Genomic DNA, 25,936 nt, shown 5'->3' with positions numbered 1-25,936 from the left:
CACCGGAGAGGCAGAACAGTGCTTCTCTATTCTAAAACGAGTGAAAACTTTCACATGAAACACAATGAAAGAAGGCCGCCTTTGTGCACTTGCAATGTGTTCCATCAAAAAAAGCTTCTGGAATCGCCAAACTTCAATGAACTAGTCACAGACCACTTTGCAGTGCAAAAAGAGAGAAGTGCTGATTTCGTCTACAAGCAAATGAATTAAGGTAAGTGAAATGTCCGTTTTATATATATTATAACAACTTATTGTTAAAAATTCCCAGTTACGGAAATACATGAATAAACAAATAAAATATAAATAAAAAAATACTCATGCTAGAGGTCCTGAAAATTTGCCATTTCAGCCCAGAGCCTTCGTCAATTTTAAAACCACGATGCGCGACTTTCTAATACAAAATGATTTAAACCAATGTCAATATGACGTCATGTTTGAATGACAAAATTAATTAATTGAAATTAAATTTAGTTAGATATACTCTAATTATAATTCACTTTAATGTAAGAAGAGAAAGTTGCAGGAAGATAATTTTCTGCTGTTTTCATTTCATATTCTTAAAACTCCATGAAGGGATATAAAATTAATAGTATCAAAGAAAAGGTGTTTTTTTTTGTAAGTAATAATTCAAATAATTGTATTTTTGAACTCTTTGGACATCATCCAACTGTTTCATTTTTTTTAAATTATAAGACACATTAAAATAATGTAAGAGTATTCAACTGTTAATTACTAATACATAAAACGAACTATGCTGAAGATTGTTTCCACAGTTTAATAAGTAAATTAAAAGTAAATTGGAACACTGTAATATCATATTAAAGACTTAAACATCTTCATTCCATTACTGAAGTGACAGTATGTTAAAATCACAAAAAAAGATTACATCAAATTCACAGCATATTACCAGTATGTGAGGAATTTTGAGAGATTTCGATAATGGTGTGTCTTGTATCCAAGTATTTTTGACATCCTGCTCTGCTCTGACTAAAAATGTCAATGAAATTACTTGAATTATAAACCAGTGCCTTCATTTTATCAGGCAAAAGAAAAGACCCCTTATCCAGCAACCAGCATCTGACCCACAGCATATTCCGTTCACACGAATATCAAAACTTGGCATTACCTCAAGCAATTTTAATTCATTTCTATAAAATTATTGCAGTTGTACCAGTAAGATAATTTAAAAAATAAATGTTGCTTGTGATTGGATGAAATGATGATTCTGAAGTAAGCAATGACAGGAAGAAGCTGGAATGAAGCAAGTGCAGTGTCTACTTGCGAGCCCACCATCTCACAGAGACCTGTTTCCTGTGATCACCGACCTTGTTCAACTTAAGTCTGTCGTATTCCTGCGCCTTGTTATATAGCAGCACACCTACAATAACTGTGCACGTTCCAAGCCCGCTCAGTAGTGTCACGGGATTCCCAAACAGCAGCACTGATAACCAGATCAGGAATGCCCTCTTTGCTGTGTTAGCAACGCTGAAATCAACAAATATTATTATTAACCCTTGAAGTGCCAATCACGATTACATCGTGATTTATAATTTTGCTAGAAGTGCAGGTCACGATCTAATTGTGATACAGTTTTCATTTTGCTGTTATTTTCCAGATGGCAAAAGACTACTGTTTTATTGTGCTAAGAGCATAGAGGAACGTTCAACGTAATGAATTTTTGTGTATATTTACTTGGCACTTTTCACTTAATACTATGCCAAGGAAGTCAGCATTAAAAGGGTTAAACAGTGACTAGTGAGTGGTATTCAATCTTTTTTGTTAGCGTATCCCCAAAATACATTTTGTTACCTTTGTACCCCCAAAATGCATTGCAATTAAATAAATAACAAAATAAATTATGTATGCAATGCCTACCCACTTCACTTTACGTGATTCGGGTTCTGCATATTGCGAATAGATGGCAGGACTGTGACCCATTTTCTAGTTATATACCACTTCGGCAGGCCACACTGTACATGATGTCTATCTGTGGAGAGTTATGTCGTGTACTAGGGTGAGTGTATGTATAAATGTAGTGTCTGGAATGAATGATGATGATGAAGATGAGGAAGGGAGAAGGGAAACCTGGTGCCAGCATGTAGCCTACTCCTGTCGAATAGCACCAAGGGGGCCACCAGGCTTAACGTTCCTGTCCGAGGGACAAATCACTGTCAACAGTGACATATGCCTTCTCTTCATATGCACTGCGGTGAGATTTGGGATTTAACCCAGATATACTGTATTGGTGCACAACCTAGTGATTAGAAGTTGTGCACTGACATCTCTCCTAGTCCCGAGGTAGAAATTTTACATGAAAATTTCTGACCTTGCCGGGAATCAAACCCGGGCCGGCTATTATTATTATTATTATTATTATCATCATCATATTATCATCATTATAACTACATACAGTAGTTATTGGTGCAATAATAATAGTAATTAATGATAATTAATTATCTAAAATGTTATTGAAGCAAAGAAAAACAAGAGTTGATATTGTAAAAGAAAATATGTAAACTGCAATAATTATCAAAAATATAATCAGTAAAATAAATATGTCAGCATTTTTACATACTTAGTCAGTGGGATGCACAGTCCTTGAGACAACCCAATGTACCCCTGAGAGGGTACATATACCATAGATTGAATACTCTGGACTAAAGGGTAAGTTATGCACTCTATCAATGTAGCAACAATTTAAATATATACTACAAATGCTCATTTTCCAGATTTTATATGACAGAAAAGAATGCTTTCGAAGGAAATTGCCATGAACCCATAGCTACGCAAGGATGCAGCTCTTGTGAACAAGTTTTAATATTTTACATCTTGATTACACAACTATTAACACTATATCACTTCAGAATATATACTGTATTTCTGTCACGTGTTAGAATTAGGCACTTTGTTGTTAACTAGTTTCAACCTGTTGTAGGTTATCTTCAGAACTGGGTGTTCTTGGTTTTCGCACCTTCTGATGTGCTTCCTGTGGAGGTCAACAACAAAGTACCTAATTTTAACACATGAAAGAAATACAGTATATATTCCGAAATTGTAATATTTACCTACATACTGATGACAAGCTCACAAAGCGAAACATTTTAAATATCCAAGAATAAAAACTGTTTAATGTAGACACATCAACAAACTTTCACTTGCCATGGACAGATCATACTTTACAAATAACAGCACGAACTTTGAACTTCTATCCATATTGTTACATGTGGTAATGGATTACAATTTTAAAATCTCACTACTGAAAACAAAGACAATGCTATTCCAAGCAAAATGCCGTATCAAGAGAAATATTTAATCTACAAGAAAATCACAGACTAAGGTATACTTTTTTTTTACATGGTATGTATATCAAACAAAAAAGTTCAGAAACAATGTGGCACAATAAATTCAGTAAAGGACAAGGCTAAAAAAGAAACTAAAAGACCTACAGATTGAGAGCAATACGTAGCTTGCAATGTGACACAGAACTTGAGTAGGCCTGCTCATAAAAAAATTCTCTAAAAAGAAGTAGAAATGCAATTTTTAAGACTGTTCTAGAAACGAAAAATTGCATAATGAGGATATAAAAAAAACAAGCTAAAATTTATTATGATAATTCAATATTTTAGAGAAAAATGGAGTGGAGCTGGAAATAGTTATTGGTTGCAGCTGTGGATGCATCACCACCAAAACCACAACTTCACCACCATTATAATAATACTTGGAGGTGATCTAGTGGTTACTGTACTTGCATGTGGTTAAATCTTAGCCAAGCATGTGGTTTAATCTTAGCCAAGAACGATAAAATTTTAGGTGGAAAAAGCCCGAATTATGGTTTACACCAGACGAGGAAGTAAAGCTATTGGCTCCATATAATAGATTTACTGTATCCAAATTATCCCTTTTTATTTGAGAAATTCTCAATGAGAAATATCTCTCAGGCAAATAAATAGCCAAGTGTCTACACTGATGGGTTGCTTGTAAGAGAAGAAGGAGTTGGACTGGGAGTCTACTGTGAACACTTAGCCTTTATATCGCAATTGGGCAAAACAAGACAGTATTTGAAGGAAAGAGCCAAGCAATCCTATTTGCACTTACACAATTACTACACAGACAGAATTTATTTGAAAAGACAGTTAATCTAGCAGATTCGAAATCAGTAATACCAGCAATCTCTCCCAGGCAAAAATAAAAAAAAAGTACAATACAAGAAATAAAGAAACACTTAATCCAAATTTGTAGACTCAAACATATTGCAATATAGTGGATTCCAGCTCATGTAGGAATCCAGGGCAATGAAATATAGCTGATACTCTAGCAAAAAAAAATCTGGATGTCCAAGAAATAAAGTCGCTTCTTAGGAGAAAGGCTCTGCACTACAACCCAGAATGACATCAAAGATAAACAGTGGACTAAAATACAAGAATGGACAGTCAATAAACAAAAACCACGGAAAGAAGTAGTAGCAATATTTAGACTGAAGATAGGTAATGACTGTCTAGCAGCACATTTCTGCAAAATAAAGATCTACTGAGGAGTGTATTCTCTGTCGACAGCCAGGAACAACAATGAATGCCGACCACCTTGTTACCTGTAGGAAACTTGATGCTAAACAGCAGACAGCTGACTTGGCTAAATTGTACTGGACAGCAAGATTCCCAAATGAACTAGAAGATTTCAGTTAGAAGAAGAAGAAGAAGAAGAAGAAGAAGAAGAAGAAGAAGAAAAAGAAGAAGAAGAAAATTTCTGCATACAGCTCTACCATTACTCTGTTCTACACTCCTAATAAAAGAAAGCACTATATATCTTCGCAACATTGCTAGAATCTGATTTCTACTTTCCTGATTAGAAAACAAGAGATCATTCCACTCTTATTAAGGTTTATAAATGGATTGAGCCTCGGCATAGCTCAGAGGTTAGAGTGCTCGGTGCGTAGAATCGAGGACCTGGGTTCGATCCCTTGTGTCGGAGCAAATTTTTCTCCATTAATAACCAATGGTAACCATAACAGATAATTCTGTAGGCGCAAAAAAGAAATTAATCTTTACGTAGATTATTCGCTAACAGAGAACATACTGTGGAATCTCGGCCACCAAGTCACATAAATAAGTGTGCTCCTTGTATGATGACAGTTGACTTAATATATGTGTCAATATGTCAAACATTAGGTTAGGTTAGGTTAATTAGCATAAGTGTAACCGTCTTTTAAGTGGGCACCAATTTTTTGTTTGTAATGGTGGTTACATCACCCACTCAAGTAAACCCCCAGTATGACTGGAGGGCCACACCTGTCGTTGGTTAATGGGTCCATCGGACCTGGCCGGGAGGAGTTTTAGAGTCCACCGACCTTTCTCACAAGCACCACTTGTGGAACATTTCTACACCGTGGCAGGCCAGCGTAAGAGATGAAATAGCATTTCCTCTATTTCTGATGTTGTGGTTATACCGCCAATACTCGGTCCCCAGAGCCTCGTCTGTAAAAGCAGGTTGCACCACGAGCAGGTTGAGGTTGGGTTTTGGATAGGAGAGGTTATGGAATATTAGAGAGCAAGAACGCTAATGGCTTCGTTGCCAAAGCCCGGCATTAGATAACAACAACAAAAACATATGTCAAACATGGAGTAAGGACACACAGGGAAAATACCAAAGGAGAAGGATTCGATCCAGTGCTGTGGATTGAGCCTCAGCATGGCTCAGAGGTTAGAGTGCTCGGTGTGTAGAACCAAAGACCCAGGTTCGATCCCTGGCACCGGAGCGAATTTTTCTCCATTAATAAATAACCAGTGGTAACCATAACAGATAATTCTGTAGGACTAAAAGATGTATATATATATATATATATATATATATACACATCTTTTAGAATATGTTTATTTATTTGCTTAGGAATTCTCTTACACACCACTACTGATGGATTTCCCAATCCCACAATTGAGAGTTATTGAAATTTTTTGTTTCTTATTATTTTTAGGATTATTTTTTAACCTGTTATTAAATACTTTTGAATGGTAGAAAATACAACACATTTCAATAAAAGGCAGGGAGAGATAAATATATCAAATGATCCCACAAATTTTTATGTAGTGGAAGTCTGATCCATCGCTGAAATACAAAAACAGAATGAAAGAAAGAGAAAAGAGAACTCCTTAAAGTATACTGGAAAAGTATAAATCCTTTTCCCAATAGAATTAATTGCTCTCGATACTCCCACATATGCAGGATATCAGGTATCGGAAACATCAAAGATACAACTACTGTAATAGCTTATTGTATCTCTCCTCAGTTTTTTTCTTCATTTCGTGGTTTGTTCATATGAGACCTCTGAAAATCAGTAAGTTGCCCTAATACTGAATTTACGCTCAATCTAGAGAGTAGCCTACTGATGTGATGAGAAATTGCTAGAAAAGTAAATTTTGTCTACAACTGTGCCAATAAAGGGCAAAGTTACTTTATATGCTGCATATCTAGGACACTACATTCCTAGAGAGAAGGGGGAAGGAAAGTACATTTCCACATATATATGGTCTTCAGTTAGGTTTGACCCTGCAGAATTTGGACTCAATGGTGTGCATAGTGACCACTAAAAGCAACTGCTAATTCAAATAATGGACTTAAATTAATAAAAAAATGGTTTGACATAAATTATCTTTCAATCAACGAAAATAAAACCATAATTATTCCATTCTCATTATCTGAAAAATGTAACAAACCTCCTACATCTATATTAAGTATGAAATTACATAATTCTGATTGTTGTCTTATACAGTGTAAATGTCCGATTATTAAAGAGTCCTCTGAAGTTAAGTATTTAGGCATAATTTTCGATAATCATTTAAAATGGAACCAACACATTAATTACCTTTGTAATAAATTACGTAAAATAGTATATTATTTTTTTTTATTGAGGAATTACTTGTCAATAAGTTTATTACGTACAATATATTTAACTTTATTTCAATCGGTAATTATGTATGGAATTATAGGATGGGGTAGCTCATTTAAATCCAATTTTAATCCACTTTATTTATTACAGAAGAAAATAATTAAAATATGTCTTCAAAAACCTATTGATTTTCCATCTCAAAATTTGTTTCTAGACTTTAATGTACTTAACGTAAGACAAATTTATTATACTGTATTAATAAAATTCATACATAAAAATCGAAATAATTTTGAATTGTATTCTCATAGTTATGAAACAAAATGCAACACTGTTACAGTATTTAATCATAGTAGTAATTTAGGCTCAAGAATATATAACAAATTTATATTTAAATATCCTAATCTTGTCAATTCGAATAGTTCTAGTATTAAATTTAAAAAGTTATGTATGGATTTTATAAAAATTGAAAAACTGTAAATTTAAATTTATATACTATAATTGAAAATTGTAATGTATAATTATTAATTATAATTGTATTGTATAATTATTAATTTCAATTCAGGAATCCGCCCCTGAGCACGAGTTCTACTCTTTCAGGGGCGAGCTACAGTTTCTCTGTATATTTTATATTTTATGTTACAATTATTAGGAAAATAATAAATAAATAAATAAATTTGTCACATGAAAATAATAATGTGACACTGTCAATAACTTAAAGACTTATTTTTACCTGTGTGTAACAGGACTGATGTAGTCCATGAGCACATATGCAGTGATGCTCTGGAAGTGAAAGAAAATGCCATTCAGCACAAATGCCGAGAAAAGTGCAGAGTCTGTAGTCTTCTGTACACCACTGATGTCCACCAGGAACAATGATGCTGGTATCTGTACTACCACAGATGCAATACTGGTATAGAACTGCAACTCTGCAGGTCTGTTAACACACACACACCACCATTTAATTACTCATATGATGTTTCTACTTGGAAAGAAAGACTAATTCATTTAATAGTGTATCAAGTGCAGTAACAAAATGGAACGGACACAAATATCGTTATTTATCCAATTTACACATTGTTGTCAACTAATGAATCTTTTAATTTTATTGAATTCTTTTCTATAATTCATATATAATGATTTTGCACGGTGGCAGTATTAAAAAAAATGTCTTGTGACTTGGTTAAAGCATCTGAATGCGTACAACACAATATGTGGCTAAATAAATTAAAATTATATGCTATTAAAAATGAGACTTTTGGTTGGTTTACATCTTACTTATCGAACAGAAAACAAAAAGTGGAAATAAATATACCATACAGTCACAGAACTTAGGAATATAAAACATGCAATTCTGCAGGGATTATCTGCCTGCCTGGAGAGAAATAAAAAATAAGTTGCAGCCATCAAATTACTCTTCAAGGAACGACCACTCATATAAATTGAGGGAAAGAAGACAGAGGACGGACACTGGAAAGTTTTCTTTTCTCAATCGTACTATCAGGGACTGGAATGCTTTACCTGCAGACTTACTAAAGACTTTACCAATAACCAAAAATGTATTTAAAAATAGGCTTAAGGACTTTACTAATAGACAGTAGTATATTATACACACTACTTAAAGGGTGTAATTGATATCTTGTTATCTGAAGTGTTCTATCAGTGAGGAAGTGTGTTGTGTCAGTGAAGTCTATTGTATAAGTGAAGTGTGTTGGTGTCAATGAAGTGGCTGTGCAAAGTATTTGAACAGTGAAATGGTTAGAAGTGTTAGGGAAATCAGGTAGAATTAGTGCAGTGAGTGAGTTGACAGCGAAATAAGTGTAGTGCTGAAAGATACTTGTGGAGGTATGAACCTTTCACACTTGTGGGTCTTAGTTCGAACTTAGGGTTAAGATGCAAATTAGATTTACTTTAAATGTTATTTTAAGTGACCATGATTCATTTAATTTAGGATGCTCCTTATTATTATTATTATTATTATTATTAATTATTGTTTTTTATTAGTTGTGTTTATTATTAGTTGTCATTATTGAGTGTAATTAGTTACCACTGCCACCGGGTATATACCCATTTGCAGTGTGAATAATTATATACATCTCAAGTAAACAATATGATCATTTTATAAACACTTCTAAGAGAGTGTTAAATCTAATGAACGAACGAACGAATGAATGAATGAATTATTGGTTTACTGCAAATAAACTAGCATACTGAAGTCGTTCTGGGCTACTTTCAGTGCAAGGCAGTATTGTTAATAAAATAAAACGAGTGTAATCAAATTCAGTACAAACAGAAGTGCGCAGTTTTCCTACAACATTAAATCCAAAGGTACTGATGTTGAAAAATCTGTAAGCACATTTTGATTTGAAATTGGATAATCACTTGAACACACATAAAATACATTACTCCTAAATTGAGCTCTGTCTGTTATGCATTAAGATCCATTTCATTGGTGATATAAACATCCTTAAATTGGCACACTTTGCATACTTTTATTTTATAATGGAATATGGATTAGTATTCTAGGGCAACTTATCTCAAGTTAAACATATTTTTGTTTTACAAAAAGTTATAAGGATAATTACAGATGTGCATAAAATTACATGTAAAAAGATTTTTCAAAATTTGTAAATATTGACCTTATCTTGTAAGTACATTCTTTCTCTGATATTTTATAATAAAAACCAAGATACATTTAGTACTAATCAAAACATTCGTAATTTTAATACAAGACACAAATCAGATCTCCATCTACATTCTGTCAGTCTCAGCTGTTACAAAAACAAGAGTTCACTATTAATGCATTATGATCTTCATGCATTGCCTAATTTTCTTGAAGCTTTGAAGGATCAAGAGAAAAGGTTAACATCATTTCTGCATACTCATACTTTCTACTCAACCAATGAATTGTTAATGCTTGTAGATTGAATTAATCTGCTTGCTATGTATTGTATATTTCTGTATAATTTTGACTTGTTCTCAAAGTTACAATGCTGGTGTAAGATCTATGGAATACAATAAATGAAACGGAAATGAAAAAGGAAATTACAACAAGTTCTTCATATGCTTATTTTCTCGAATCACATAATGTGTTTCACAAAACTGGCAGGTCTCGTAAGTACCTGATAAATGTAAAAGTAAGATCACTTGCACTGTATAACAATCATGTGATTACAGATATCTGACAAAAACGTAAATAAATACTGTTAATCCATCAATATCTGTCCTTAACTACCAACATGTATTGAAACTGTTAAAAACATTTTTGGTTTGTATAAATCTTACTAATATTTTCTATACTGTAAACATTACAACCCTCATAGACTCATTAAGAGTTTATATGTAAATATTGACAATAAGTATAGATTGTGTGAGGTGTTCTTCCACCTACTGTATATTAGCAGTTAGTACCACAGCCAACAAAACAAAAATGTAACTTAAATATTGGAAATATTTTGTGTGAATTAAATTCAAGTGCACTTTAGGTAAAAGCATTTCTAATGTATGCAGAATATTGATATCAAAATCACATGACGAAGAATATAAATTAAGGCAACTTAATATTTAAATAAGAACATTGGCCGAGTGGTTAGTCTCTCTGCCTTCTACTATGACTACCAGGTTCGATCCCTGCCTGAGTCATGAAGGAATTTGTGGATGATGCTGGATACAAATGGGTTTTCTCGAGGTTCTCCTGTTTTCCCCTGCCATTATCATCATCATTCCACCAATATTCCACAATCATCCTCACTCTGTGAGGTCCCGAGCCAGGCCTCCAGAACAAATAAAAAATGGCTGAAAGTTGTACACATTGTGTTTAACAGATTATTATATAACAAGAATATTCATATTTTTTATATAGGTACATGTACTTACGTGTATTTGAACTTATCACCGCTGATGAGCATTTTGGAATAAACATTTTGTAAACTGAAACAAAGAGAATATTTATTCGTTAGTGTACACAAATCAAAGTCTACAATACAGTTACAGCTTGTTTGTAAAAATTTAGTACAAGTACACGTAAATGTTTTGCAACATTGAAAATATAATTTACCAGAATTTTACTTTCTATTTTTTTGCTACTTAAAGTACCTTCTTGCTGTGTTGGCATTGTCATGCTATATTCATAGAATACATTAAAATTTCTTTTATATGTTTCACATTTATAGTTTTTCCTGAAGTCTCGAAAAAATTCCTATATTTTCCATCTTAATTTATTTCAATTTTATGTTTTTTGTTCATACGTTTTTATACTTATGATCGTATTTTAAACCTCACGAGATACAAAACGTCATTTATACGTTTTAAATCAATTTTGCTCGAAATTAGGTTTGTCGTGAAAATACAAGAACGAGAAAATACAGTATGTGCATTGTCAAGAAGCGGTGGAGAAATCTTAGCTATTATACCTGCATTAGAAAATTGACTTTATAGACATCCAAATAGCAATCTTAAGTGACTCTAAGGCATCACTACAAAGAGTAACTAAAAAAAAAAAAAAAAAAATTATACCAGGCTGTTTAAGGCTACAAATACAAAAATAATTCTTCAATGGATTCTAGGACGTGTTGAGTTATAATGGAATGAAATTGCTGATACCCCAAAGTAAAAACAAAGCCAAACTTTCAATTAGATCTTCCCTGAAAACCTATGTTATAAAAAAATATTATCTGAGCAGGAAAATGTGAAAATTCAACAAAATTTGAAAGAAAACAATATGAAGACATAAACAGACACAAACATCTTGCAAAGAAACCAAGAAATATAGATATAGCTAATTTTCGATTACTGGTCGGATTCAAAATACAATTTTAAATGATGAACATCTATTAGAATCCAGGCAACTTAACTGTGATAAACAGAAGAATGATAATTTAATAATCTTATATTCGGAAGCATGAAAGAATAGCCCAAAGCAACATTATTATTATTATTATTATTATTATTATTATTATTATTATTATTATTATTATTATTAATATAGAAATGTTTATTATAAAGGAAGATTTGTACAAGACACATTAATAACAAAACAATTCGAATCAAATATCATAGATAAAATACATGCAAAAAGAAGTTGTTTATAAAAATTCAATTAATAATAAATTGAGCATTTTACTTTGTATAACAAACAAGGACAACATGTGGTTCAATAGAAGTCAATATGCAGAACAGAAAGGAAACCTGTACTTGAAGGACACACTAATCAGCACTTCTATCTCTGACCTTGATTAAAAAAAGTACAAAGCGACACTACAAGGTAACAAACACAATGGCCATGCACATAAATCCATCGTGAATGTCTTGTTACAAACTGGCTCAATGTGAAAGTATAGTACTGAATCCCTATACTGTTTCAGAGTCTAGATGTGAGTCTTCATCTCTGACACATGGGCATTAATGATTTGTAACAAATAAATTCTTTTCAATTAGGATGGTTTTACCTTAGTTCCACATCTTTAATCATGCCTCAAAATAATGCAAGATGGAAAGATGTTATAAAGATAAACATACTCGTATGTGCTTTGAACATGTTAGACGTTTGTGGTCGAACAGTCTTATGCATAAAAATATAATTATTGTACAGAGATTGGTGCGAATTGGCAGATACATACCATTCTGTAAGATTGGTAGCCATAGCTGCTAAAAATCCACGTGTATCAAAACTCAGTTCATTGGCTGAACACAATGCAAGTCCGCTCATCACAGGTATCAGAGATAAATTCACGTACAGGCCTGTGGCTTCTCCTGCAAAGAAATTAACAGTCTTCTAATTATCAAAATCATACTTTCTTACTTGTAAGCTTCGAGCTCATCAACTACAATATATCTGCCTTTAAGAAGAGAGTTTTCTTCTTAAAAATTGATAGGCTTATGCATGTTTTATTAGTTTAGCGAGTCACTACGGAAATATCCATAAAATATGCATACATTACACATAATACAGTACATATATAATAGATCTCATAAGTTTACATTCATCAAGGTTTTGTACAATTTGAAATCAGTACATAGATTACGCAATTTACATTATTTTCTTTGAAGAATTTGTGTAATTGATTTATTTTATTGGTAAAAACTGAATGTCACGAAATGGTGAAGAATGGGTAGAACGGAGAAAAATTCTCTCCGGCACTGGGAAACGAACCTGGGTTTTCAGCAATGGCGGGCTTATGTGAGGGCGGCAATGAACCTTCGGGTTCCTTAAAAGCCATTTGTAAGTAAGTAAGTAAGTATGCTGACACTTTATCCACGAAGCCACACCAGATTCGAGTTCCGATGCCAGATTGAATCCTTCTCAGTTTTTAAGTTCTACCCCGCTGCTTCCCTTTGGTGACCTACCCTCATATACTGTGTCACAGAATATGTGACAGTGGCACAATGTCCAACACTATGTACAAAGGTGCACTCATTAAGAGTGACTAGATAGCCGAGGGTCTGATGGAACAAGGCATCGTCTTGAATCACGAAGTGATTACTTGCGCTTATCATATTACTATGATGTACCGAAGTACATATGACATTTCCTTGCAGAAATTCTGCATTACCATATGGTGAATGGGTAGAAACCATATGGTAATGCAGAATTCCTGCATGGAAAAATCATATGTACTTCGGTACATCATAGTAATATGAATGTCACGAAATTGATATATATTTTCTCATTATACATTTTTTGCACTTCGTAACAATGCAGTTGCTTCGTCATTTTGAGAATAATATTACTGTTTATAGTATATTTTCTTGAAATATTACTCAAAAGACATACTGTATAAATGAAACAATTTAATACGCACCTAAATAAGATGAACTTTGGTCATGTGGATAGCACACAAAATTATGGTTCACTCACACGTAACAGATTTATTTATGAAAAGGGATGCTGATTCTATAAAATTGGGGCGTTCTTAACAAAAGGTAGTGACTATCTGGGTTGATCTGGTGAAGGTTAGGAACTTCATGACTTTTAACAAAAATTCGCAACGAAGATTGGAAATTATTCTGAATATAATTAAGTTCTACGACATACATGAATCTGGTGCTACACTGTCCAGCTCATCTCATTCATATTTTCATTTATGCAAGAAGAATAAAATAAATAGTAAAAAAGGCTGATTCTGAATTCACTCTCATTTTGTGTTTTTGATTTCAAATTAATATCTATTATTCTTATATTAAAATAATTATATTTCATGTGCATTTCCTGGACTGACTCACAGATACTGAATATGAAGACAATTAGCCCATTAGTGTAGAAGAAATCATACTATTCAAGATGGCTGAATGGACAGAAAGATGTACTGACAACATGCTCAAAACCTGAAAACGTGTATTTTTATGAAAAATTTCGGAATCTATTTTTGCAGCTTCACAATACTTTCCCTAATGAGAAGTAAAAAAACAATTAATAGCTGCATTTACTTTAATTTAATTGTCTATTTATACGGATAAATTTAGTACAATTTGGAATTTTCTCAAACGAATCCAGTATGAGGAGGAAAGAAGGGAAAATAGGATAATAAAGGCAAACAGAAAAACAAACCCATATACATATAACTGACCCATTACAATAGTCATCAAATATTACATTTTTTTGCCAACTGCATGGATGGTTTCGAAAAAAAAAAATGCTATAAAACATGTTTATGCTCGACCATGCCGAAATGTAGTAGTTATACACCTGGTAGCAGTCCTTTAATGCATTTCATTAAAGTATACCTATTCATTAAAGTTCAGGTTTTTGATTATTCTCTGATATGCAATCGAAAGACAATGAGGGAAACGTCACAGAGGGTTATATTCTGTTACTATAATAATTAGCGTTAATTATAAATAATATTCAAATAAATTCAATTTGTCATCTCGTTTTTCAATTCTAAATCAATTTCCAGATTATATCAAAATTAGTTCATGTTATTCTCTACATTACATCAAGGTCAATGACATTATTGTTCCTCGGAAAAAATCAATACTTTCGCGTCTGCGGACATCTCACAATTTACGAGCTATGAACAAGGTCACTTCCGATCTTCTGTCAGATACAAATAAAATGAATACTTCTGAATAATTTCAAGTTAGAAATATGGTCGAGCATAAAAAGTCGTATGAAACTTGCCTATAATGGTAATTAAGACGCTCGTATGAAAATTATGAAACTCGCGCTCGTTTCATTATATTAGAATATTATAATATTAGAAAAACTATGGTCACATATTCGTTATTAGGATAACTGAGATTCTTCATTTTTCTACATACACTTTTAACACTTATATATCACTGATTAAATTTCCAACTTCTTTACCGGAGATCTCGTGCTATCTTCTGTTTCCTGTTCGATACAATCATAAACACACCCCACCACAACAGGAAACCAAAAGATAGCTCGAGATCTCCAATAGGCTTTGGACAATGAAGCACAAGACTTCGAAACTTGCCAAGCAAAATAAATCCTAAATATTAACAAGGTAAAGAAGTTGGAAATTTAATCAGTAACTGAGTGTGTTGTGACACGTTTAAAATTCCTCTGTACAATGTACTAAATTAAAGTTTCTGATAATACAAGACCAATATATTATTTACATGATATTTAAAATTGGAGAACTAAAGTTGGCCATATAGGAAGGGGGTTAACTTATTATTTCTCATACTGAACCTGCAAAACAGGTTTCCCACAGGTTTCGTAAATGGATATTTACGAATCAGGTTAAAGGTATGATTCATTTTATGATTGCCAAAAGGAAATGAAAGCTTCTATCTTTAAAAACTGGTTCTTGAACAGGTGTATTAATTATCTGTAAAGTAGCATTATAATTGTCACTGATAATGCAAGCTATCATTCAGATACAGTAAAACAATTCCAAACGCATTGTCTGTAAAAAAAGATATTTATGAACAGTGGAAATGACAGTGGAGTGAACAGGAGCTCCTCGTCATTCCATTGTAATAAATAGAACCAAGTATGTTTTTACTTACTTACTAAATACTATTATTTTCTTTACATTACATTCACAACAGTATTTTAAGAATTAAAACAATGCGCCAAAATTCAACATATGAAATGTGTTTTGTTCATTGAGGTAGTGGCTAATGCGTTGGTAATGTTGCACAGCTTCTACATTGGTTGATGTCCAAAATGCTTTAGACATGACTTTCATCCAACTCAACAATTTATGTATGATATGTAACACAAGATACATGTGAGGCCCAACTTTATCCTAGTCACTCAACTTCCAAAATATAAGTAATAAGGTTGTTTCACTTTATTTGTTGAATGAAAATGGGATATTATTTTATCTGTGTAATGTCCAAAAATGTAACAAGAACTATTCAGTGAATTGATATGGCACGACGACTTTTTTCCATATAATTTTTCTCGTACAATACTGTAAGAAGGTAAACAGAACTAATAAAATACAAACAATCGTGAATATTTATGATCCGCAACTAATCTAAAATAGTGTCTCACACACAACACTACACTATCCTGACTAGCAGGTGATATGCAATCACTAAGTTCACAATGAATATTATTTAGACTCGAGGTAAATTCCTCCAAACATAGTGCCCAGAAACCTTTTGCGCATTTATGAGTGTCATAAAAGTCTAGTTTACATTCTAATAATGTTAAATTATTAATAGTTAAACGAGAGTGCTGATTCAAACAGCATACTCGATTTGGTACATTCTAATGTTTTTATGAAAATATTCAAGATTTTTATTTATTATGTGAAGAAGGTCTCTTAAGCCCAGATTTGGCACCAGTATATATAAATTAGTATAAAAGCCTACTTTCATCCATGCAATAAAAACTCTGTTGACATGTTGCTTGTTTTGAATTGTACAACATTGTTGAGCTTACCTAAGATGCACCTGGATATGAGGACAGTGAACAGAGGAGCTGAACTCTTGATAGTCTCTGTAAAACTCACGGCTACATAGTTCAAAGCCACTAATCCCAGAATCACTGTCGCAAACCTTAAAAAGAATAATAATAAAACCATATGGTATTCCTTAGTCTCTTCACTGCTACAATGAAAATATGTTAATCTGAAAGCATCACAATGTCTTTTTGTACCCAAAACATACAGACACCACCTAAACATCCAGATTTCTGTATTAAAATACTATTTTATTTTATTTTGTGTTTTATGTCCACGTTTATATAATCTGGTAAGAAAACCACAATTAAAGTCACACAGAGTTTGTGTGCACTTGATGTGGGTTTCTAGCATCTTGTCAGCCCACTCAAGTTACATGGATATAAAGGGAAAAACTCAGACAGTGTCGGATGAAGTTCCTGGGTAGCTCAGTCAGTAAGAGTGTTGGTGCATTCAGCCAAAGGTCCCAGGGTTACCCGGCCCCGGAACAATTTTTCCCTTGAAATTATTCAGAACAGTTTTGTCTTCGATCGTTCAATGCAAAAGTGATTACACGCATTCTTATAAGTCTGCAGCATACTGACAACCAATGTAGTATGCTGCAGCCTCATAAGAATGTGTGTAATCACCGTCACATCAAATGGTCCAAGACAAAACTGTCCTGTCCAAGACAGAATGTCCGATGCAGTATGCTGCCACTCGTGAGATACACAGAAAATTCTAAGATCAGTTTCCTGATTATGACCCTGTAATTAACCCAACTGTATCAAATCTTCGGAAGCAGTCAATTTTGAATTAAGAGATATCGAAAAACTGTCATAATTTTATAAAAGAAAGGTGTAACTAAATAAGTATCCAGCTTGAAGATTTGAAAGACAATATTCAACAGCATCAAGACAAGAGTTCTGCTTAAAGTGGGGCTAGCCAGGTTGATATCTAATGTTTGCATTTTTTTTCTGTCTTTCGGTCTAAACTTGTTCCTTTAAGATCACTCGAGATACGTGTGATACAATGTATGCTGGGAGTATTACTGATTGTAATGGAATAAGAAATGACAACTGTTATGACATTCTATTGAATTTTATACAGAGTGTAAAGGCTCATCTCCACTATTATACATTTAACAATATGTTAAATTGTTTACTGTTAACATCCCAACAAGTTGATTGAACATGTTAATGCTAATTTCATTTAATACTTTGTCCACACTGTTAAACATGTTAAACTTGACAGTCTATGAGATTTTAATGTAGGTAGTGTCTTATTTTCAAACCTTGAACAATGGACTCAGATGATGATGACTTTTGTAATTGCCTCTATTGCTTGTTACAAAGCCTTGAAAAGGAAGAAAATGATAATGTGGGTGCGGAAATATCTTAGTAAAAGACATTCTGCAGAAGACATTCTAAACGAGCTTAAAGTTGAAGATTCAAAAACTTTCTGAGAATGTCAGAACACGATTTTAATATAGTGCTGCAAAAATACTTCCTGTTGCATCAAAGAAAGACACAATTGAGAACAGTCATTTCATCTCAATTAAAAAAATTACAGCGCGATTGATTGACAATCATAGGACCTACGACATGATAAATGTTAAAGGAGTAGGTAATATCGAATAATTATTCTTTCCAAAGTTTTACGAACGTTAACATATGTCACCAAATACGACCATTACTGACATCAACAGAGAATTAACGTTTAGCGTATATCGAGAGTGCGAAAACTATCTATTGTATTCTCGAGAACAGTTAAATAATAATTCCAGTTCTCTAAAACAGTTGGCCTTCTTTGTTTTGTCTCTGTATTCTTTTGCTGACACATCCTTTCCATCAATGCATAAATTTTTATTCTAACATATTTTCTTTTGTCCACTCCATTACTTCGAACAACTTACAGCCAACACTAAGGATCACGGATAGTATAAAAATGATCAAGATACGCGCCATAAAACCGGAAGTTAGTTGTTGCTATGGAAACTCTACGAACTTTGCTGAACTGTATCGATGCTGCATAAGCAAGTGAATTGACTTAACATGTTAAAAGTGTTAACTTCAACATACTCAGTCAACATGTTAAGTCAATTGAGACTTGAAATGTCCATATACATGTTAAATTCAACATGTTATATTTAACATGTTGTTGTTAAATGTTTAATAGTGGAGACGAGTCTTAACAGGACCTCACCGACAAACTTTGAGGAATGATAGATCACACAGAGAGGGTCATTTTTCGTTAAAAAACATATGCTCGATGACAGGTCCTTCATGAGTAATGCATCATTCTTCGAAGCACATTCCGCATCATGTATGTTGCATAAGTGTGCGCCTTAAGTCCTTATCATCTCTGTTACACTGCTGTAGTTTGTTATTGGTCTGTCTGGAGCATCTTCAATCCTTCTTAACATCCAACACAACACTGCCATGCTTAACAGAGTTGTATGATGAATGCTGCTAAGGTGTCAAAAATGTACTGTAACAGGGTATGTAATTTTAACAAGTGTATTTTTTTTTTAATACTGTATGCTCCGTTACATTGTAACACTACATACAATTCTTGACCTACTTTAAACTATTTGAATTACAATTAGGATTACGAATTAACTATTTCGATTACAATTATCATTACAATGCCTCTAGTTATAATAAAAACTAGTAATGTCATTTTGCCTTAAAGTTTGTCAAAGTCAATTCTGGTTACAAATGTTAGAAATCCTGTTGTAAATTGCCAAAATATGCATGGAGAATTAAATTTTATTTCTGTAAAAAAAAAAAAAAAATACTCGACATCTAACTTTTGGATGCATAACTTAGTTCCGAAAGGATGTCATCGAGCATATGTTCCTTAACAAAAAATGATCTTCTCTGTGTGACCTATCATTCCTCAAAGTTTATCGGTAAGGTCCTGTTACACTCTGTATATTTATGGAATATCATGAATGTAACAGATCAAATATAAGATTTTGATATAAGTGTATTCCTCTATACACATATAAATAGGTAATAAGACATTACACCCTACATAACTAAATATGTAAGATACTTTCATAATCCGTGGATATTTGTCATTCAGACCAACTTTAATGACAAGGTGAAGTACCGATACTGTGTGTCCTTCTAATCGGCCAAGGCCAGTTAGTAATTTCCTGATACCGATACCTTATCACTTGAAGCTGGCACTCAATGTTAACATGTTACGCTATGTACAAAGATTACTTTAAAAGTTATGTGATTTTAACTTTAAACATATTTTAGATGATATAATACCTATTTGTCACCAGCCGGATATGAATAACAATTACATTGAATGCAGTAATAAGTGGTTGAAGTTCGACTTTCTTCTTCAATCCAATTTTTCTTTCCTGATAATAGGTATATTCACAAATTATTGAGATACATTTTGCAGTTTCCAACACCAGTTAATTACGAACACTTCCCAGCTTTCTCCTTCTATTCCTATTGGTAATTCTTTTACATCATTCATTTCATCAGTAAAATCAGTTTAGAATAATGCCTTTTAACTCCTATGACGATGCAAGGGCCACTGTCAAAGTAGTCTAGACAGAGATTGTTTCCTAAGATAACACCCAATGCAGTGACAGACCTGTGCTTCTGATTTAAATTTTATGGATTTTAAATTAAAACACAGATAATTATTGATTTAACTCTATTTTGAATGGAATCTCATAAAATTATATTTAAAATGTTTCCTCACAGAATTTTTTTTAACTCGAAATCTTATTCTGCAGTCAAATGAAAATGGCTCCATTTCAATGGCATGTTGATGAGTCTTTGTTGCCTTCAAAATAAATCAATGGCTCAAATTTATTTCTATTCATGAAAAATATAAAATAATGTTTTCCATAATATGTAACTTTCATTTACAAAACAGACGTGGTAGCTCAGACAATAATTCACATTAACATGAAAAAGTTTTATTGCTGTACACACCATCTCTTCCAAAATATTGAACTGACTGGAAGTAATCATATATGCCAAAGTATGCTATTTCAGACTCATATCATTCATATCCTGTCACCCCACATGGGAGCACAGAGCTGCTGTGAATGTTTTTTATCGGCCATGATTTGATGCCATCACCTTCACTTCACTTGCCCTGGTGTCCAATGTCATCATAACAGTTAATCTTCATATGACAAGAGTTAAATTGAGGTAATATACTGTTCTTTTTTCTTTTGCATAAAGCATACCAGAACTTTTTAATCTAATAAAGACAGTACCAGTACCGATATACACCAGTGACGGCAGACACTGCACCAAACAGCTAATAAAGATAACAGCAGAAACTCTCGCGAAAATGCATGAGTTACATGCAAGGCAGCATCCCTAATGTCATCCAGCAGTTTGCGGTTAAAACTATGTTATATGTATTCTGCTTGTAAGTTGGAGGACTTGAAAGGCATAAAAACTATCACAAGCCTAAAATTTCTTGCCTCAGATGGAAAGTTATTTCATTAACATGGATTATGAATTATTTAATAGGTTTTTTAACATAAATAAAATCCACAATATGGGTTTAAATCACTTCATTTGTAAGAGATGACATGCTGAATGATATAAACAAATTGAATTAATCTACTTGATATTAATTGCACAAATTTGTATAGCTTAATGAAAGTATGCTACTTTGTATTGTATATATTTGTATAGTTTTGGCCGATGAATTGTATATGCTTTAAATTGAATAGTAATCTATATAGCTCTACTGATAAATTGTTTGTGTTTGTAATTTGAAGTTGTTTGCATGATATGTATTATCAATTTCTGTATATCACAACTGGTTGAATTGTTTATGCCTTAAATTTAATTAACTTGTTTTGTATTATACACATAGCTCAACTTATGAATGATCGTTTGCGTTTGTAAATTTAATAATCTGATTGGCTATGTATTGTATACTTTTAGTAGAGCCATCGATGTAGCTCAGTCGGCAGACTCGCTGGGCTGCTGATCCGGAGCTGCGTTTGGGCTTTGGTTGGATCCCCCTTTGGTCTTTGGTTTCTTCCGAGGTTTTCCCCAGCCGTGGGACTGAAGCCGGATGGTCTATGGCGAGTCCTTGGCATCAACCCCTTTGATTTGATTACCCCCCTTTGATTTGATTACCTGGTTGGGTTTTTCCGAGGTTTCCCCCACCAAAAGGCAAATGCCGGTTAATATTTTGGCGAATCCTCGGACCTCATCTCATCTCACTACATCTCGCCAAAATGTAAAAAATTGCACAAAATTGTAAAAATTGATTACCCCCCTTTGATTTCATTACCTGGTTGGGTTTTTCCGAGGTTTCCCCCACCAAAAGGCAAATGCCGGGTAATATTTTGGCGAATCCTCGGACCTCATCTCATCTCACTACATCTCGCCAAAAAAAAAAAAAATGTAAAAAATTGCACAAAATTGTAAAAATTGTAGAACATTACTAAATTGTAAAACTATAAAAATTTGTAAAAATTGTAATTGTAATATTGTAAAATGTTGACTTGTTCCACATCTTAAAGCTTCATTGCTCATGTAAGATCTATGGAATAAAATAAATGAATGAATGAATGAGTACATAACTTAGATAGGCCTATCACCTAGACCCTACATGTGAGTTAATTTCTGCAGTTTCACATTTTTTCCCCTAAGAAATGATATTAACATAAGAAATACTGTTCTTAACAACACCTTCTTCATATTGTGTTATACAGCTGATCAGAATGGGTTGTTAGTGTTCACTTCATGTTACCAGAGTGTACTGCAGCACTTTTTAGATAGTTTTTCCGCTATTATCTCCATAAGTTATCTGACTAAATTTGTATAAATTATAAATGTGCATTTCATAATAGGCTATATTCTAACTGAATTTCGAATGGAGCAGTCTGTGGTTAGGTGGACGTTGCTAAGGTCATTGCTCTTATTAGCTCCCAGTTTGGGGAGAGGTTCCTCTCAATCACGTTCATTTCTGTTAACCTGCAACAAGTCATGGTTGCATTGTACATGTTCGCACAATAGACAAAATGAGTTCTAAGAGTTAAGGGTTCCGGTGTTTAATTATTGTTTTTTACGGTAGCAATGATACAGGCCTAATAAAGATGAATTTATTAAAATGGCTTAAGAAAACAAAAGTGTCAGTGAAGTATATAGTGATGAGGTATCAGAGAAAGGTACCGAAAAAATGTTAAGTGATGAAATACCGAAGAAAAATGCTCGAGAAGTGATAGCTGATGAAATATTGGAGAAAAGCACTGGTGAAGTAATGAGTAATGAAATATGAGAAAGTGAAAAAAAAAGCTATTAATCCAGACTTCTGAGTACATCTGACGGCAGCAAAATGAACATTTATTGAAATGTTGAAATTAAGAACAGTCTGGCGATTCTTGTTTTGAGACCTGAAAGCATATTTTGGAGTCCTTTCAGCTGGTTGCTAGCCAGGAGAAAGCTACCAGTTTTAGATTACATTGTTCAATATCAGTCTAATTGGAAACATCATTTGGAAAGAATGAGTAATAGTAGACTCCCAAAGGCAATTTATAATTATGTACCACATGGCCAAAGATCTGTGGGTCGTCCTGCTAAGAGATGGCGCGAAAATTTTATGTGAGACCATAATAGGCCTTGTGGCCTAACACTTGTCAGGCAGAAGAAGAAGAAGAAGAAGAAGAAGAAGAAGAAGAAATTAAGAACAACTTAAATATATTTCACACAGCACAATTCATGGATTTTCGTCAAACAAGGTAAACTTGGGCGTAATATAATATGTTCTAAAATTAAGACAACAGTAAAACGATAAAAACTAAGGGATACACATTTCCCAAGAATGGTCTCAAACTGGAATTTCTTGTTTTGGTAATGATATAAAATGCCCAGCAACTAAGCCTAAGGAAGAAAATTAGAACACATAAACTAAGCAAGGCTCATGAGGCTGCATCAAAGATTTTATAAAAGTTGTTGTTGTTTTCTAATGCCAGGCGTTTGACAATAAAGTCATTTGACCTCTTGCACTCCAATATTTTTCAAAGATATTATCATGACAGCCATTGAAGCACTGATTTTATAAAAGCAAAAACCAATCATTGAAGGCAGGATTAATTAAATTGCAGAGAGATGAAATTGAAACTATAACAAGAATTTTTAGAATTGCATATAAAACTGCAAAATACCAGTAACCTTACACTGAAATGCCTGTAGATATTGATCTTCAAATGCTTAATGGTCTAGACATAAGAAGAATTTTATAATCAAATGTCTCTTGCACTAAGGTAACTTCTCACACTGCCACTAGCATATACTCAAAAATTGTAACCTACATAGCAGAAAATAAACGAAAAGTTAGTATTCTCATTGAGGGATCTGTAACATTAAGCAGAAAGGAAACAAGAGTTATTTGTTTGACACCTTCCATGGATTGTGATAATTCATGTCAAACAATATTCTTAGATCTTATAGAATTTGAAAACTGACAGCCTCATATATCACAAATATCCTTCTAGATAGATTAAATATGTATAGCCTGACATTGGAATTTTTAAAATAAAATTACCGGTATATTTGCTTTTCCTGTGATGGTGCATCTATTATGATGGGGAGAAAAAGTGGCATTGCAACACAGTTGGGTAAGTTATGTCCATCTATAACAGGTTGACACTGCAGCAATCACAGACTGGAACTATCAGTAAGTGACACTCAGAGAGAAGCACACGGTTAAAACTACTATACAGTTTGTATGATTCATCACCAAAAAATCAAGAACAACTTAAATTATGTATGAGCAATTTGGGTAAGACTTTTATCCATTGGTAGAGTTTTTACAATTACATGGGTGTCTTCAAATTAGAGGGTTGTAAGAGTGTGGGAAGATTTCCAAAGTTTGCATTCACATTCTGAAATGGCAGCGAATGATAAAACTAGAGATTCTAGAGGAAGATCAACGTAATAATAATAAAAATAATAATAATAATAATAATAATAATAATAATAATAATAATAATAATAATGATGATGATGATTTATTTTGCTTGCAGAGTTAAGGGTGTAAGGTCTTCTCTTCCACTCAACCAGGAAAAAGTATACATACCTACATATGTATGAACTTACAAGCTACAAAGAACAAAACAATTTGATTTAAATAAAAGTTACGTGTATAAAGAGTTTCTTATGAATTAAACCGTAATATACTATGCACTATTAATTAAACAAAATATGTTGTTGTTGTTTTCTAATACCAGGCATTTGACAATAAAGTCATTTGATCTCTTGCACTCCAATATTTTTCAAAGATATTATCATGACCAGCCACTGAAGCACAGATTTATTAAACAAAATATAAACTGTATGGCAGAATTAAACTAAAATACACATAATGTTAATATATCACAAATAATGTTAGATAACAGAAAGACATTATTATGAGACAATTTTGAAAATACAGCACTATCAGGATGCATGTCTAAAGAAAGAAGTTACCATATATTCAGTGACCATTTAAGTCAGTATAATTAGAGTGAATTGCTAAGAAGGTTATCCTTTGAGCTATTTTTAAAAAATGTTTATTGTCTTGCAGCTTCTAATACTTTGTGACAAGGAATTCCATTGTCACAAGGTGGATACTGTAAAAGATGATGAATAACAAGATGTTTTATGGAGAGATATTCTTAAATTGAGCTCTGCCTGTTATGATTAAGATCATATATTGTCTTTTATTGACAATATAAATACCCTTAAATTGGCATATTTTGCATATTTTGATTCTATAATGAAATATGAGGGGGGGGGGCAAAGGCTAATAGAGATTTCCCGGTCTTTGATCGGGTCAAAAACCCTGACAGAACTGATATTTAACCCTTGTGGTGAATTTTGGTGAAGTCCAGAGGGCCCCTAATTAGTCAAATCCACTCTCCTCACCTCCACGCTGGGGCCCCCTGGGATCTTTTAAGATGCGAAAGAGAGAGTGGTGTGCGGAAAGGAGCGGGAATCTACCACATTTACCTTTCCCAAGAAAAACTGCAAACATGGCATGATGAGTCTTTCCACAGTAAAAGATTCCGGATGTAAATTATCTCCCCATTCGGATGTCCGGTAGGGCGATGCTGGGAAAGGACACATTATGAAGCAACCCAACAGAGAGAAGAAAAGATTGAGGATCGGAACGTGGAATGTAAGGACTCTTCTGCAAGCAGGTAAGTTGG

The 25,936-nt window shown here is 33.2% G+C and overlaps 1 protein-coding gene across 5 annotated transcripts in view; it reads right to left on the bottom strand.

Moving 5' to 3' along the window:
• The window catches only part of LOC138705927 (solute carrier family 35 member E2A-like), an 84,490-nt gene that overhangs the window by 38,626 nt on the left and 19,928 nt on the right, over positions 1–25,936 (bottom strand). For all 5 annotated transcript variants that reach the window (XM_069834714.1, XM_069834717.1, XM_069834713.1 and 2 more), the window contains exons 3-7: positions 16,740–16,855; positions 12,496–12,628; positions 10,754–10,807; positions 7,611–7,814; positions 1,326–1,485 (exon numbers count right to left, since the gene is read on the bottom strand). In XM_069834714.1, coding sequence (XP_069690815.1) covers positions 1,326–1,485; positions 7,611–7,814; positions 10,754–10,807; positions 12,496–12,628; positions 16,740–16,855 — 667 coding nt within the window. The remainder of the gene's footprint in view (positions 1–1,325; positions 1,486–7,610; positions 7,815–10,753; positions 10,808–12,495; positions 12,629–16,739; positions 16,856–25,936) is intronic.

This window comes from Periplaneta americana, chromosome 9 (assembly GCF_040183065.1).
Source record: "Periplaneta americana isolate PAMFEO1 chromosome 9, P.americana_PAMFEO1_priV1, whole genome shotgun sequence".
Taxonomy (NCBI): Eukaryota; Metazoa; Arthropoda; class Insecta; order Blattodea; family Blattidae; genus Periplaneta; species Periplaneta americana.
This window is presented reverse-complemented; position numbering and strand designations above follow the sequence as displayed.